This window comes from Adiantum capillus-veneris, chromosome 11 (assembly GCF_014529385.1).
Source record: "Adiantum capillus-veneris isolate H3 chromosome 11, ASM1452938v2, whole genome shotgun sequence".
In the NCBI taxonomy this organism is placed as follows: Eukaryota; Viridiplantae; Streptophyta; class Polypodiopsida; order Polypodiales; family Pteridaceae; genus Adiantum; species Adiantum capillus-veneris.
Window position 1 is genome coordinate 141,499,340 of NC_140941.1, and position 14,174 is coordinate 141,513,513.

At 44.7% G+C, this 14,174-nt stretch overlaps 1 protein-coding gene across 1 annotated transcript in view; it reads left to right on the plus strand.

Annotated features, from left to right (window-relative positions):
- The window catches only part of FCLY (farnesylcysteine lyase), a 96,097-nt gene extending 83,253 nt beyond the window's left edge, over positions 1–12,844 (plus strand). The window contains exons 4-5 of the mRNA XM_086523991.1: positions 12,153–12,328; positions 12,420–12,844. Coding sequence (XP_086380117.1) covers positions 12,153–12,328; positions 12,420–12,678 — 435 coding nt within the window. The 3' untranslated portion in view covers positions 12,679–12,844. The remainder of the gene's footprint in view (positions 1–12,152; positions 12,329–12,419) is intronic.
- The last annotated feature ends 1,330 nt before the right edge of the window (positions 12,845–14,174 follow it).

Sequence of the window (14,174 nt, forward strand, 5' to 3'; positions counted from 1 at the left end):
GGTGGTTGGTTTTGTGGTGTATTCTCGGGAATCAAATCAATGGTGTGATGATCTTCAAAACACTGAGGAGGTAACTCTCCTGGTAAGCCTTCAAAGAAACAATCAGCCCGAGTTTGGAAAAAGTCTTGGCGTTCCTTCTCGAGGTCCGACAAATTTTACATTTTCTTGTTATCTATCTCATGTAAGAAGATCGAGTAAACAAATAGACTAGATCTCATTAGCTGGAAATGGCCGAAGGCGTAGGATGGACTCGCCCTTTGATTTTACATCAAGAACTATACCTCTAATTTTTTATTCTTCAAAGTTTATTTTCTCGCCCTATAGTCGACCACCACATTGTTCTTATTGAACCAAGGGATTCCCAAAAGGACGTCACACCCTTTCATGGGAATGATATAAAAGTCCTTATGCCCTAAATACACCTGACAGCGCAACCGAAGTTTGCCTATGAAACGAACGCATGAAGTGGATCTCCCGGCTACACGGACCGCCTACACACTCGCGTGACGAACCACTCGACCATAGCCACCATCCGACAACTCCCTCGTGCTGGGCCAATGTTCGAGGACGTAGGCGTGTACCTGTAAGACCGAGCGTTCCATACCACCCGGCTTCATCTCCTTGAGGTGATGTCGCGCACTCCTAGCCTCATGGGCTAACCACTGGCACTTTGCTAGTGGGGGTTGACTACAAATGAGGCCTTGGCCTCCCTTTTATAATAATGGCCGGCCACACTGCTGGGTTCACACTACGTCCCCCGGACATTGGACGCCCATCCTGACGACGTCTATGCTAGATCCTCTTTCCGAGAAGCGGGACATGACATATTTCCCCCCTTAAGAACCATTGATGTCCTCATCAATGAAGTGGGGATATTGAGCTTTCAAAGCTCTAATTGATTCCCAAGTAGCAAACGTTTCAGATCGGCCCTTCCATTTGATCAAGTACTTGCATAATCCTTTTGGCGCGAACGACGGGTAGGATGATCTAAAACTGCCTCTGGTTCTTGATTTGCATATCTTGACGTACATTTTCCTCGATAGGCACAACAACGTCGGCTTCGCCTAATTTTTCTTTAAGGCGGCTGACATGAAACATTGGATGTATACTAACACTTGAAGGAAGAGCCAGTTTGTAGACAACTTGACCAATTTTTTTTGTGATCAAGAATGGACCACAATATCTAGCTAAAAGCTTATAATGCTTTCCCGTTCGCATAGTCTTGGAATCCTTGGGTATCTTCAAATAAACCCATTGTCCCATGTCTAGAGTCCTAGGTGATCTCTTTTGATTAGCATAAGTGGTGGCTCGATCACGAGCCGTTCTTATGCTCAGCAAATTCAAGCATTTCTTGCATGTCATATAGGAAATCACGAGCTTGGGGTTTCTTGACTTTCTGTAAGTCAATAGCAATCGGGGATTTAGGCTCAAATCCATACATCAACATGAATGGGATAAATCCAGTAGCAGAATGTTTGCTACTATTGCAGTCAAACTCTAATTGTGGAAGATACCTTTCCCAATCAGACTGCCGGTGAGAGACATAAGCTCTCAACATGTCCTCTAACGTTTGGTTCATCCTCTCTGTTTGTCCATCGGACTTGGGATGGTCAGAAGACGACATACTCAACTTCGTCTAAAGATGAGCAAGCACATCTCGCCAAAATTGCCCAGTGAACTTAGTATCTCGATCATTGACGATATCCTTTGGCAGACCATACAGCTTATAAAGCTGATCGACAAATAAAACCGCCAACTCATGTGTCGACATCGTTGGTATAAACTTCGCCATTTTTGTAAGTCTATCGATCACAACCCAAATGGCGTCATTGCCCTGACTAGTATTTGGCAAACCAACGATGAAGTCCATGGAAATATTCTGCCACTTGGCATCTGGGATTTCCAATGGATGTAGCATGCCAGCTTTCCTAAGGCGCTCTATCTTATTGACCTGACACTGAGCGCATCTCTTCACATAGCTCTCTATGTAAGAGCGCATCCTTGGCCAATAGAAATATCGCTTGACCAAAGCCAAAGTTCTCTGGATGCCTGGGTGCCCAATGCTAGGAACATCATGGCATTCGAACAAATTCTTTTGTCGAACCTCATCGATTTTCTTTCCATTTCTGGAAAAAAATATCGCTTGACCAAAGCCAAAGTTCTCTGGATGCCTGGGTGCCCAGTGCTAGGAACATCATGGCATTCGAACAAAATCTTTTGTCGAACCTCATCGATTTTCGGCACGCAGACCTTTCCATTTCTCAACAATAGTCCACGTCTAATGGAATATTGTCGCTGTCTCGTCTCTCAAGTACAACTCACCTGGGTCTCCGAACCACCCAAGCCTATATACGAGTCATGCCTCGCTTTGACCTCGTTCCATATCTTGCCAAAATAGCTATCGGAGAGAGAGAGAGAGAGAGAGAGAGAGAGAGAGAGAGAGAGAGAGAGAAATCCGTTGAGATTTCAGCCATAGACAAGGTATTAACTTCAGGAATCCAGCCGAGTGCATCGGCAACTGGATTGCTGGATCCTTTTCTATAACGGATCTCAACATAAGTTCAACCTATCTAGCCTTCCGGCACCTGAAAATACCCTGATCACAGACATAGCGCAAGGATTGATGATTTGTCCATGCAACAAACGTAGAGCCATACAAGTAATGCCGCCATTTCCTCAAGGCGTGGACTACAATGTAAAGCTTCTTCTCATACGTTGGATAACGCATCTCCGCGTCAGAAAGTTTCTTACTTTCAAACGCAACAAGAGGTCCATCGTGATATAACGCCGCACCAATGGCATAATCACTAGCATCGATTTCAACCACAAACGGTTTCGCTAGGATGCACAATGTGCAATATTGGTGCAGTTGTCACCAAGTGCTTATTGTCCGAAAGCTCTCGTCGAGACGCTCATTCCAGACAACAGGGGGATTATCTCTACGGTGAGGACCCGAAGTCATTGGTCCTTTCACGTCTCCTTTTAAAAGTTGCGTAATCGGAGCAGCGACTTTGGAGTAGTCCTTGATAAATTTGCGAAAGAATTTCAGAATGGGCCAATTTCTCACTTTATCCAACTTTTAGGGTCGACGCGAATTCCATCGCGAGTAATGATGTGACCCAAATACAGAAGCTCTTTCTTGAAGAATTCACAGTTAGAAGCCTTAGCATAAAGCTTTTCAGTTCTCAGTACTTCGAGAACAACACGTATATGCGCTAAATGCTCAGGCAAACTTCGGCTGTAGATCAAGATGTTGTCGAGAAATACAACAACGAAGTTGCCTAGAAACGGTCTTAGTAGATCATTCATCAACTTTGAAATGTAGCTGGAGTGTTGGTCAAACCAAAAGGCAAGACCAAAAATTCATAGTGACGATAACGTGTATGGAAGCCTGTCTTAGGAACATCTTCCAGTTTGATCCGTATTTTGATGATAGCCTGATCGCATGTCTATCTTCGTAAAATATAGCGCCCCATGGAGCTGATCTATCAGATCGTCCATACGCGGGAGCGGATACTTATTCTTGACAGTGAGCTTATTCAAGTCTTTGTAATCCACACAAAAGCGCATAACATAGGTGCTCCGCGATTTACTTGGTCAAACAAAACCCATGTCAAGATAATCGTTGAGCTGCCGTTGAATTTCGTCCTCCTCGGTTTTACTAAACCGATAAGGTTGCTTTGAAAAGGGCTGACTACCAGCCACCAACTCAATGCCATGATCTACTCCCCTCGAAGGCGGCAAGCCAGGAGGTAGAGAATGAGGAAAAACATCCTTGAAATCAGTCATGATTTCTCGGATCAGGTTGGATTCGTCGGAATCCCAAAGTTCAACAGAAGAACATGAAACATTTTATGAAATTCAGTGACTGAAGAACCAAGCACTAATGAATCAAACCAAGGAGATGGTACACATTCATAGAAGTCAACATCAGAAGACTTTGTATCTTTCAACATTTCCAAAGCAGTAACAATTGGTATTGCAAACCATTATTTACAAAAATCTAATTACAAAGCGACACAGATACATGAGGCATGTCCTGTTTAACATAAACAAGAGAGTGATGTACATAGTCTATATACAATGAGTCTTGTTTATCATAAAACCATGGAATTCCTAAAATAACATCTGCACTATTCAGACGCATGATGTGGAAATCTAGGTTCTCTTTGTAATCAGCTATCTCGAGCGACAAATTTGGAACCATCTGATTCTATACATCTGTATCCTTGCCACGAGCCATCTTCACGCGATACTCATGGTCACTGTCCCGTGTCTGCAGGCTCAATTTTGGCACCATTTTTGCATCCACAAAATTGTGTGAGCGTCCATTATCAAGGAGTACGGTCACGTCGTGACCATCGACCTTCCCAAGAAAACGGAGAAGATCGTGCTTATCAAACACTTCGGTGTGAAAAGTGCAGTTAGTGCATGAACTGTGCGCTAAGTGATGGATTTCAACTTGAATAACATCAGAGTTACCCAAGATCTCGTGAATTTGAACCGAAGGACGACCCTGCGGTTTCTTGTCTTTTTCTTGGGGTAGTCCTTGATTTGGTGACCTATCTGGCCACATCTGAAGCCTGAAACCTGCTTGTGAGTTGCAGGTTTCAGACTTTATTTTATAAAGTCTGAAACCTGCTTGTGGTATTCGCACACCAACCAACTCACATCGGATGCCAACGCAACTCTATCCCCACGTTGGAAGCCAGCGTGAGTTCTCTCTCTCTCTCTCTCTCTCTCTCTCTCTCTCTCTCTCTCTCTCTCTCGCTGTCTTGCAGACTCTCATTAAAGAGACTTCAAGAGGTAGTTTTTCCCTCTCTCTCTCTCTCTCTCTCTCTCTCTCTCTCTCTCTCTCTCTCTCTCATTGTGGTACACACAACAAAAAGATACAGAGAGCACAGAAGGCACAGTACGCTGAATTCAATCTAAACTCAGTAAATTGCTAAGAGATTCACTGGTTTTCATCGGAAATCAGTAAAATCAATAAAATTCTGTGATTTTCAGCACTTCCACCCGTTAATTTACTGATTTTTTATCAAAATCAGCAATTTCACATTAATTGTCACCTGCAAACATGCTTACGAGAAGAAAAAACAGGTAATTCCAACAATCACTTATTAAAGATGACATTAAATTGAAGTTATCCGACTTGAACCAATCCGTAGGTGTGCACGCGGTCCTTCCCGTAGCCAAGCCGGCTCTGATACCATGAAACGAACGCGTGAAGTGGATCTCCTGCCTACACGGACCGCCTACAAACTCGCGTCGGACGAACCACTCGACCATAGCCACCATCCGGCAGCTCCCTCGTGCTAGGCCAACGTCCGAGGACGTAGGCGTGCACCTGTAAGACCGAACGTCCCATACCACCCGACCTCACCTCCTCGAGGTGACCTCGCGCACTCCTAGCCTCATGGGCTAACCACTGGCACTCTGCTAGTGGGGGTCGACGACTACAAATGAGGCCTTGGCCTCCTTTTTATAATGGCCGGCCACACTGGCCGGGTTCACACTACGTCCATCCCGACGATGTCTAGGCTAGATCCCCTCCTGTAAGCGGGACATAACGCCCATGACAGGTGTAATGGCAACATCCCGTCTTGGTGCCGCTAGAAGTGCCTCAGCTGGTGGTCCCATTTCATCATGCGTAATTCCAAGTCGAGCCGCCAATTCTGTCAAAATGAAGTTGGCCTTGGCTTCTCCGTGGAAGAAGACGAGGGCTTCTTGATTTCATACTTTGCCTCACGCTCTACAGAGCTCCGTACTTTCATCCTTTTGTTCAGGGTTGGTCCCCACAAAATCTGCTACCAGTCTTGCTTTTGTCTTTCCTTCCTTTGCTCGCTCCTCGGCTGCTTTAGAGATCTCTGGCTTGTCCTTTGATTATTCTTTAGGTGCTTTGTTAGGGCACTTGGCATGCCCTTGTTCCCCACAACCGTAACATTTACCCTCTTTTAAGTATTCGGTGCGTTGCTCCGTTGGCAACCGAGGGCATGAAACCTTTTTTGCTGTTTTCCCTTCCTTTTGTTACCGTTGTTCGTATCTTGTCCGGTCCGAACTGTGACCAATCTACCTATAGGGTATGTAAGAGTGTCCCCATGCATTGCAAATCCTTGCTTTGCGTGTCTCATCAGTTGTTGCATGGAATCGGACTTGTGCAACAAACAGTAATCCGTATCTCTTTGGGAAGACCACAACAAAATCGCTCTATCTGCTGCTTGAACGTGATTTTCTTGAAAGAAGAGGCCGGTAAGAAAGTGTCCCAAAATCTCTAACAGTAGGTATCAAGTGTGTCTTCCTTGGTCATCCTCAGATGGTTCCAAGCTGTGATCACATCAAGTTCATATTCCTGGGTGAGCCATGAAGAAGTGATAACTCGCTTGAACGGAAGCCACTTCGTTGGTGCCTCTCTCCATAGAAGCAGGGTAGACCACCAGGTTTGTGCGTTCCCCTCGAGGTAAGACGCCGCCCTCCGGACTTTGGAATGCTTTGAGTAACGTCCTGTGGAGTAGGCAATGTCAAACCGTTGGATAAAACAATGGCCTTGTGGGTATCTATAAAGCCAAATAAAGTATCGAACTTTATTGCCTGCCCACCCTCCTTAAAATCTTTGCACTTTTTGCCCTTGTCCTCGAGAAAATCATACTTGTTGGCTCTGTAAATGTACTTTCTCTTTGTTGAAAACATTGGCTCGTCAGAATCCAAACTATCCAAAGAAGAAAAATCCTCGTTTGAATCGTCAAAATACTTCCGAGATCTTCTCTAGGTTCGGCTCTTCTTTGCCTTCTTCTTGCCTTTGCTATCTCTGTGGGTCTTTTTTCCTCTTCTTGCTCTTTCTTTCCTCATCACTGGACTCATAGGTAGAAGAACTATCCAAGCTGTCAGAAGAGAATGAAGATGAACTAGAAACATCCTCGAATCTCAAACGTTTCTTTGGCTTCTTGGCATTCTCAAAAGTAGATCTCCGACCCAAGTAGCCTGGATAGTCTCCTCCTCGACTGTGTTTCCATGGCTGCTTCTTGGTTTCATGAGCGTGTTGACTTGCCGTTCAACTGCTTCGTCGATTCATCCTCTGAGTACATCTTTTGAGCGGGAGTCCTTGGTGTGGTCGTCTTCTTCAAAGTAACTTCAGAGGTGAATGGGTGGCGGTGCACCATTTGGAGTGCATCTCGTCAAGCGGGTGCTTGACCAAAAATTTCACATATTGGGGATCTTGGAAGTACTAAAGCATCTGTTGGGCACAAGCATCAAGCTGCTGTTGACATTGCATCTCCATCCTTTCATACTAAGTAGGGATCCTCTGAGTACATCTTTTGAGTGGGAGTCCTTGTTGTGGTCGTCTTCTTCAAAGTGACTTTAGAGGTGAATGGATGGCGGTGCACCATTTGGAGTGCATCTCGTAAAGTGGGTGCTTGACCAAAAATTTCACATACTCGGGATCTTGGAAGTTCTGAAGCATCTGTTGGGCACAAGCATCAAGCTGCTGTTGACATTGCATCTCCATCCTTTCATACTCAGTAGGGGCAGACGGCCCGTACTCTTCCGAAATTTAGTCTAGTAATCTCCACCCGTGTAAGAGAACAATGGTGCATCAAGGGTGTATGTAGAGCGGGAGTGATTTATGGTGAATGCTAAGGATGAGTGCTCAATGCGTACTCAAGGTTTCTTATAATGCATGGGAGAGTTCCTTCTACTTTATGAGCGATGTGCAAAGACTAGAGAAATAAGAGACAATGATACTTTGAGTGAAAGAGAGAGAAAGGAGACTTAACACCGGATAGGGTCCCAAATCCCCCTCTAAGGGCCCCCCTCTCTAGTCTAGTGGTATTTGCTTTAGATTGCACAAATGCTGATATAATGGTCCTAGATGCTGTGATGCTGATGGGATCTTGCTACCGATGCGTGGATTTGCGAGATTAAAGGCTGAAAACTGAAAACGCTAGGGATGCTGAATGGGATCTGTGATTGCGACGAGGCTATGGGCTGATTTTCTATAGCCAATGTCGAGGATGGCTGAAAACTGAAAATGCTGGCTGATCTGTTGTCTTGGGCTGAAATCTGAAAACTCTAGTACTGATGGCTGGATCTGCGACAGTGTGGTGAGGTTATGGCTGAAAACTGTAGACGTTGGTGCTGATGGGATAATTTGGTGCAAAAACGCTAGAGATGCTGAGGTACTGCGGGTACTTGGTGCTGGTATTGAGGGTACTAACTTATGCTTGAGAAGTGACCCCTAGTGTCACTTATTTATGGGATTAATGCTACGTTAGGCAATGCCAATAAAAATCCCACGATTTCTAAAAATGTCACTTATTACTGAGTTGATAAAATCACTTATAAGACGTGCTTCACATGGAGATAAATACCTAGACTGGGTACTAATGCAACTATATGGGAACACTCCCCAGTGCCTACAACTCCCCAGTGCCTACACGTAGCAGACAGTGGCTATGCTAATGTGCAATCAGAGGGTTTGCAATTAATCTAAAGTGCCTGGACATGCAGGTCCTTGCGTACAATCTCACAAGGGTGCCAAAACACTTCCTAGGTTGTTCTGTTAGCTTGTCCACATGCGCGTAGGTTTAGATGTGCACGTGACAAAGGGAGTACTAGAAGGGAGGCAAGCTATCCATGCAGAAGCCATGTATCTGGAACCATGATGACATTTATGCATACTAGCATGATGTGTTCCCGTGTAAAGCTAATTGTTGGGAGGACTCAAGGGCCAATCTGGCATATCTGTCTCTGGTAGTATCCTTTAAGTTGTGCATAAAGGAGATTGATCTGGTGCTTGCCTCTATCTCCATGGGGGGGTTGCTAACTCCGCTGCAATGATCTCATATGGCACGGAGGCCTTGGCTCTAATCAGCGGAGAGATCATAGATACCAAGGGCCTCGCCATACCTCTCCATCCATCGTGACCCACAGAGGGTCCCCAAACTTGAACCCTGTAGAGTATAGCTATGAAGCTACCAAGGTATCAAAGAGCCAAAGCTTTGTTCGGGGTTCTTGGAATTGAACCTGCGAACACATCCTCTCCAATCCTCCCAAGGCCGCATACGCTCTGGTCAGTCTAGTCTTTGTTGCTCTTTTCCAAGAAATATGTCATAAAAATACGGAAGCGTAAACGGACTTTTAATTGTACTTCAAATACTCAAGAGAATTAGAGAGAGAGAGAGAGAGAAAGCTCGATACTTCATTGGGGACCAGAAGATGGGCACCATGGTGCCCCCCCATAAAGAGATTATCTTTATTACTAAGGGAGAATCTTTACAAGCACAAGAACGGGGCAATAGCCCGTCCTCTATTCTTTATTTTCTGCTTTTGACTGAGAGAGTGCAAAAGCTACTCTCTCAATACTGAGAGGATTTTTCCTCTGCTATGAGATTTTGTGAAGCTCTCGAAAACGAGAGTCTATCTTCCACAAAACTCAACGGAAGCTCTCGAAAATGAGAGTCTACCTTCCGCTAACTGAGTCCTTTTATGCATAATCATTCCTGCAACAAAAACAAGGGAGAAACACGCAAAATGCACGCACACATGCTTGCCGTAATTTTCTGCACATAACCTGAAAATGTTACCTGAGCACCTTCCAAAGCCGAAATAGAGACCTTTTCCGCGATGGAATTTGCACGAAACTTTGTGTACGCGTAGTGTAGGTAGAGAAGAACTAGATTCTATATGTATTTTGCTGAAATCCACCCTAAAGGAGGTGATTAAGACTTGAAAACAGAGAATTTACAGCCACCACACTCTACGAAGAGAGTGCCTGCTGCAACTTCTTGCGATGAAACTTCACCAAAAGCTGGGTATGGCTATGAGAACCCTTGTTCTAAACAATGGGAGCACGAGGCCACCATATATGTCGCAAGGGGCTGCTCTCAAGCTTCCATGGAGGGCTCCAATGCATAGAGCATACTCACAATAGGGGGTAGGAGCACTGCCAACATTGAAAATGGGGGAGGGGGGGCTCCTAAATAGCCATGAGGGAGAGGGGGCGCTAGGAAGAGAGAGAGGGTGAGAGTGAGAGTGAGAGAGAGTTAGTTTGCATTGGTAAGTGTGCCACTTGGCACACTTACTTAATAACTTAAAAACCCTTCAACTTTCACTTTTAAAAGTTCACAAACTATTAATGAAATGTGCAAATTGAACCACAACTGCACACATAGATGCAATCCAATGAAACTGTTACCTGCTCCCCAACGCAATGCCGTACCAACATTGCTCTGGCATTACCTGTTCGCACTTGTCCGGTCATTTGGTCCGGCATAAACAATTTAAAAATACTTTAACTAACTTATCCTAAGGCCGTAAAATAATTCAGGCCTTAGGGTTATTATTCTAAGGACCCCATCTCATTCCTGTGCTTGCACTAGCGCGCGTAATTTTTTGAGCCTGAAATATGAGGCTACTATCTACCCCTTCATTGAAGACCCGATTTCCCAATCACTAGGGCTTCAGGGTATTTTCACCTAGGGTCTCCTTGAGGTGCACTGGCCCAAACTTGGGCGCACCTGAGGTCCCAGAACTGCTAAATCTATTCTGATGTGTACACAAGTAAGTAGATAATTCTTTTCTCGAAAATACATTAATTATTTACAAAGTCTGACATAGTTACAAAAACCTTGGCCCAAGGAAGACTCCACAGTCTCTTGCTTATAACTGAATGTAGGTGCAGATCTACGCATACGCGATTGAACAAAACTGCAAGAACCCCTGGGAGCGTATCTCTAGCATGTATAAAGTGCTCTACTACTAGACCATCATGATCATATGCCCTCCGTGTCGTCATCTTGTCAATGGCCGTCTCTACCATCTCAGTGGTAAAGAAGGTACTCGTAGTTGGGCATGGCTCAGGAGGATCTGGAAGGGGTATCAATCCAGGTACCGTATATAAGGATGTTGCATACTGACCCCACACATTAGGGGAACTTGGAAGTAGCCACTGGGGGAGCGGAGTGCTCATGAAAGAACGCCATGCCTCTCTTGAGTCTCTACTAGAGAACAACTCGTTTAAGTCTTGCTTCATCTGAGCTAGTAATGTTCGCTTCTTTTGTCGCACAAGGTGCCAGAAGGCTATCTGAGACTGTTTGTGATTGATGACCCCTAGGAGAAGATCCCTCTGAAGCTGTGCTCTCGTCTCTCTACACTCCTCGTCATACCAACTCTTCTGAGGCATGCTTCCAGAACGACGTCTCTGATTAGGCTGAGTGTGGGTATGGCTCTGCTGTTGCATCATGCAATGTCTCAGTCAGTAAAGTGGTGATCTCCTCGACTCTGGAGTCCTAGGCTGGCTGCTGTACATAGACGATTATAGATCTCCTCTCTATAAATCGAGTTAGTCTGTGAAGTAAATGTATAGCGGGTATGTGTCCTCCCTCCTGACACCTGGGTTGTACTGTACTGAAAGGAGACGGAAAGTGACAAGAGAGCATGATCCACTGTTACACCCACTGGTCTAGGTCCTACTTCGAAATCTTGAATGCAGGGGATGAAGCTCAGCTGTGCCATGACATAGTCCAATGTGCTGGCCCCATGCCTGTGTGGAAAGCATGTGAAACCGGCCGCTCTAGAAAAACGTTGTGCGGCTGTAGGCCATCAAGTATGGCCAGACCATGTGGAGTTGCCATCTCTGTTAGATGTCTCCCATACTCTGTCTTTTCTCTGTCCTGTGAATGTCTGTCAAGCCCCAAATCTCCTACATCCAGCTTTCTAAGCATCTCCTCTGAAGTGTCATAGAAGACTGTTTTAGCATTGCCTGTCCGGGCATTGAAGTCCCTAGGAGGAGGATGTCACCATCCTTGGAAAACTCCCATCTGTCATTGTCTAGGAGAGAGAAAGGTGACTGCCCTCTAGACCCAGCATGGATTGCTGTACCGGGGGGAAAGTAGCATATGGCAATGTATAAAAATCGGCCTGTGTCAGCCCTCAGCCCCACCCACATGTATCTAGCATGATCGATCATCTCTTTGTACAATGTGTAGAAGTGGTTGTAGCTCCTCGCTGAATAACACTGCTACCCCCCCCCCCCCCCCCCTCTCTCTCTCTCTCTCTCTCTCAGAGGGGAGTGTTCAGATGTGCTTCTTTTCTTTTGTTTTTGTTTTCAAATGACTTGTCTAGATGAGAACTGGATGGTTGTTTTTCACATGCAGGATTATTTTGGGATGCCTTGTGCTGCAAGTGTTCCAAGCTTTGTTGGCACTTTGGAACTTCCATCTATACCATTTTCTTCACTTAACGTTCTTGAAAGCTACGGGGATAATGACAAAGCCTACAAGGTTTTTTCGCGGTCAAAGTTAACAGATGATTTACTGGATCAAATTTTCAGGTAAGAAATGTTCCTGCTTGGTAGACATTTGTCACGTGTATTCTGCTTAAAGGTGAAGGTTCATATGGTCATTCTTGTGAATTTTCTGCAGTGTTCGCAAAAACACGGTGCATTTAGATTGGGCTGCTTACCCGCATTATAATGCTCCAGAAGCGTTTGCTCCCTTTGTGCTTGATGATAAGCATCTATATTACGTGAATGCTTTTGAGAACGCTGCCAGTACAATGGAAACAGGTGCTGTCGCAGCAGAGAATGTAGTGCGGCTACTGCTTTTGAGAATACGAGCGGGCTGTACATTGAGGTCTCTAACATTAAATTGCACTCAAGACACACTTGAGGCTGATTTGTAAGAATTTATCGGTACAGTTATGTCATCCCTTGATTAGTCTCTTGCAGTTTCAAAAAACATGTAATTGAACATATGTAGCTACTATCAAATCATGGAAAGCTTTGATTTGCTGAACAAAGCTTTAATTAATTGGTAACTTGAGGGCTCTTCATAGAGGATTTAGATGCTGTGGACAAGTAATGGTAAGCATACGGAGATTTCATGGCGGCGTTAACTTTGAGAGCACGCTTTCATTCCGGTAATGAGGCTCTTCATGAATAAAAACCAAAAACCAGGATGGCAATGAATGATTCCACCTCATGGAAAAATATCAGAAGATGGTTGCTGAATGGCTCATTTCTTATTTTGAAAGTGTAGTTCTGACTAGAAATGAGCTCATTTGTGGTTGGAGGTGTTATACGTACTCCCCGCTACTTATACTCCTCATATGTCACTAGGCATCTTCGTCTCCTTGTGTGTGTGTGTGTGTGTGTGTGTGTGTGTGTGTGTGTGTGTGTGTGTGTGAGAGAGAGAGAGAGAGAGAGAGAGAGAGGGTTAGTAGCGGAAGCGCATTTTCTAATCACCAAGTGTGTAGCATCAAGCTATGGTGGATGTAGCCTTAGCTTAACCATGGTGTTAGGGTTGGGGTTAGAGGGATTAGGATTAGGGTTAGGCTATGCCAAGGGCAAGAGCATTAGGGTTGAGTATAGACACACGAAGTAGACTCAATGTGTAATTAATTTATTAGAGAATAGCCTCTTAAATAGGTTTAGTGCTTTACATTCTTGGGGAGGTTGCGTCCTCTTCTCATTGAACCATTTCATCATCTATCCTCTTCGAGGTGTTTAGGAGTCTTTCCCATATGGTGGCACAAGTGTGGGCTTATGCCAACAATCACCCCCTTCAACAAAGTTTGGGATGTCATACAAAGATGTCATGTCTTAGTGTATTTTTAGGTTCTATTGATACACCTAGGTGTAGTACCCGGTTCATCAGTGTGGTTCTCATAATGCATTCATCACTCATGCTTCAATAGTATTCATCTTAAAGCTCACAAGGTAATCCTAAGGTAATACAAACCTCATTCACTCATGTGTGAAGAGGTCTTCATGTGTGTCCTCTTCAGGTAATACAAATCTCATTCACTCTATGTGTGAAGAGATCTTCATGTGTGTCCTCTTCAAAGTCATCTTCATGTTTGTTGTCGTTTGTCTTCATCTTCATGGTGATGTCGACTTTCTTCGTTGATGATGTTGGTTGGCTATGTAGAGAGTGCATCCTGCATGGCAAATGTCGTAAAGTGCATAGCGAAAGTGATGCTTGTCACACGAGGGTGCATGGTGATGGATGGTCTTACCATACACGTGTCATGCAGGCAGTGTCTGGAACTCGTGGTTTGTGAAAGTGTGAATGTAGGGGGTTCATGCAATTGCATGGTTTTATTGATAAAGGGTTTTTGCTAATCTTGATATTGAATAGAACATACATCACAAATTGTGCACTTGAGCTTATGTGCAC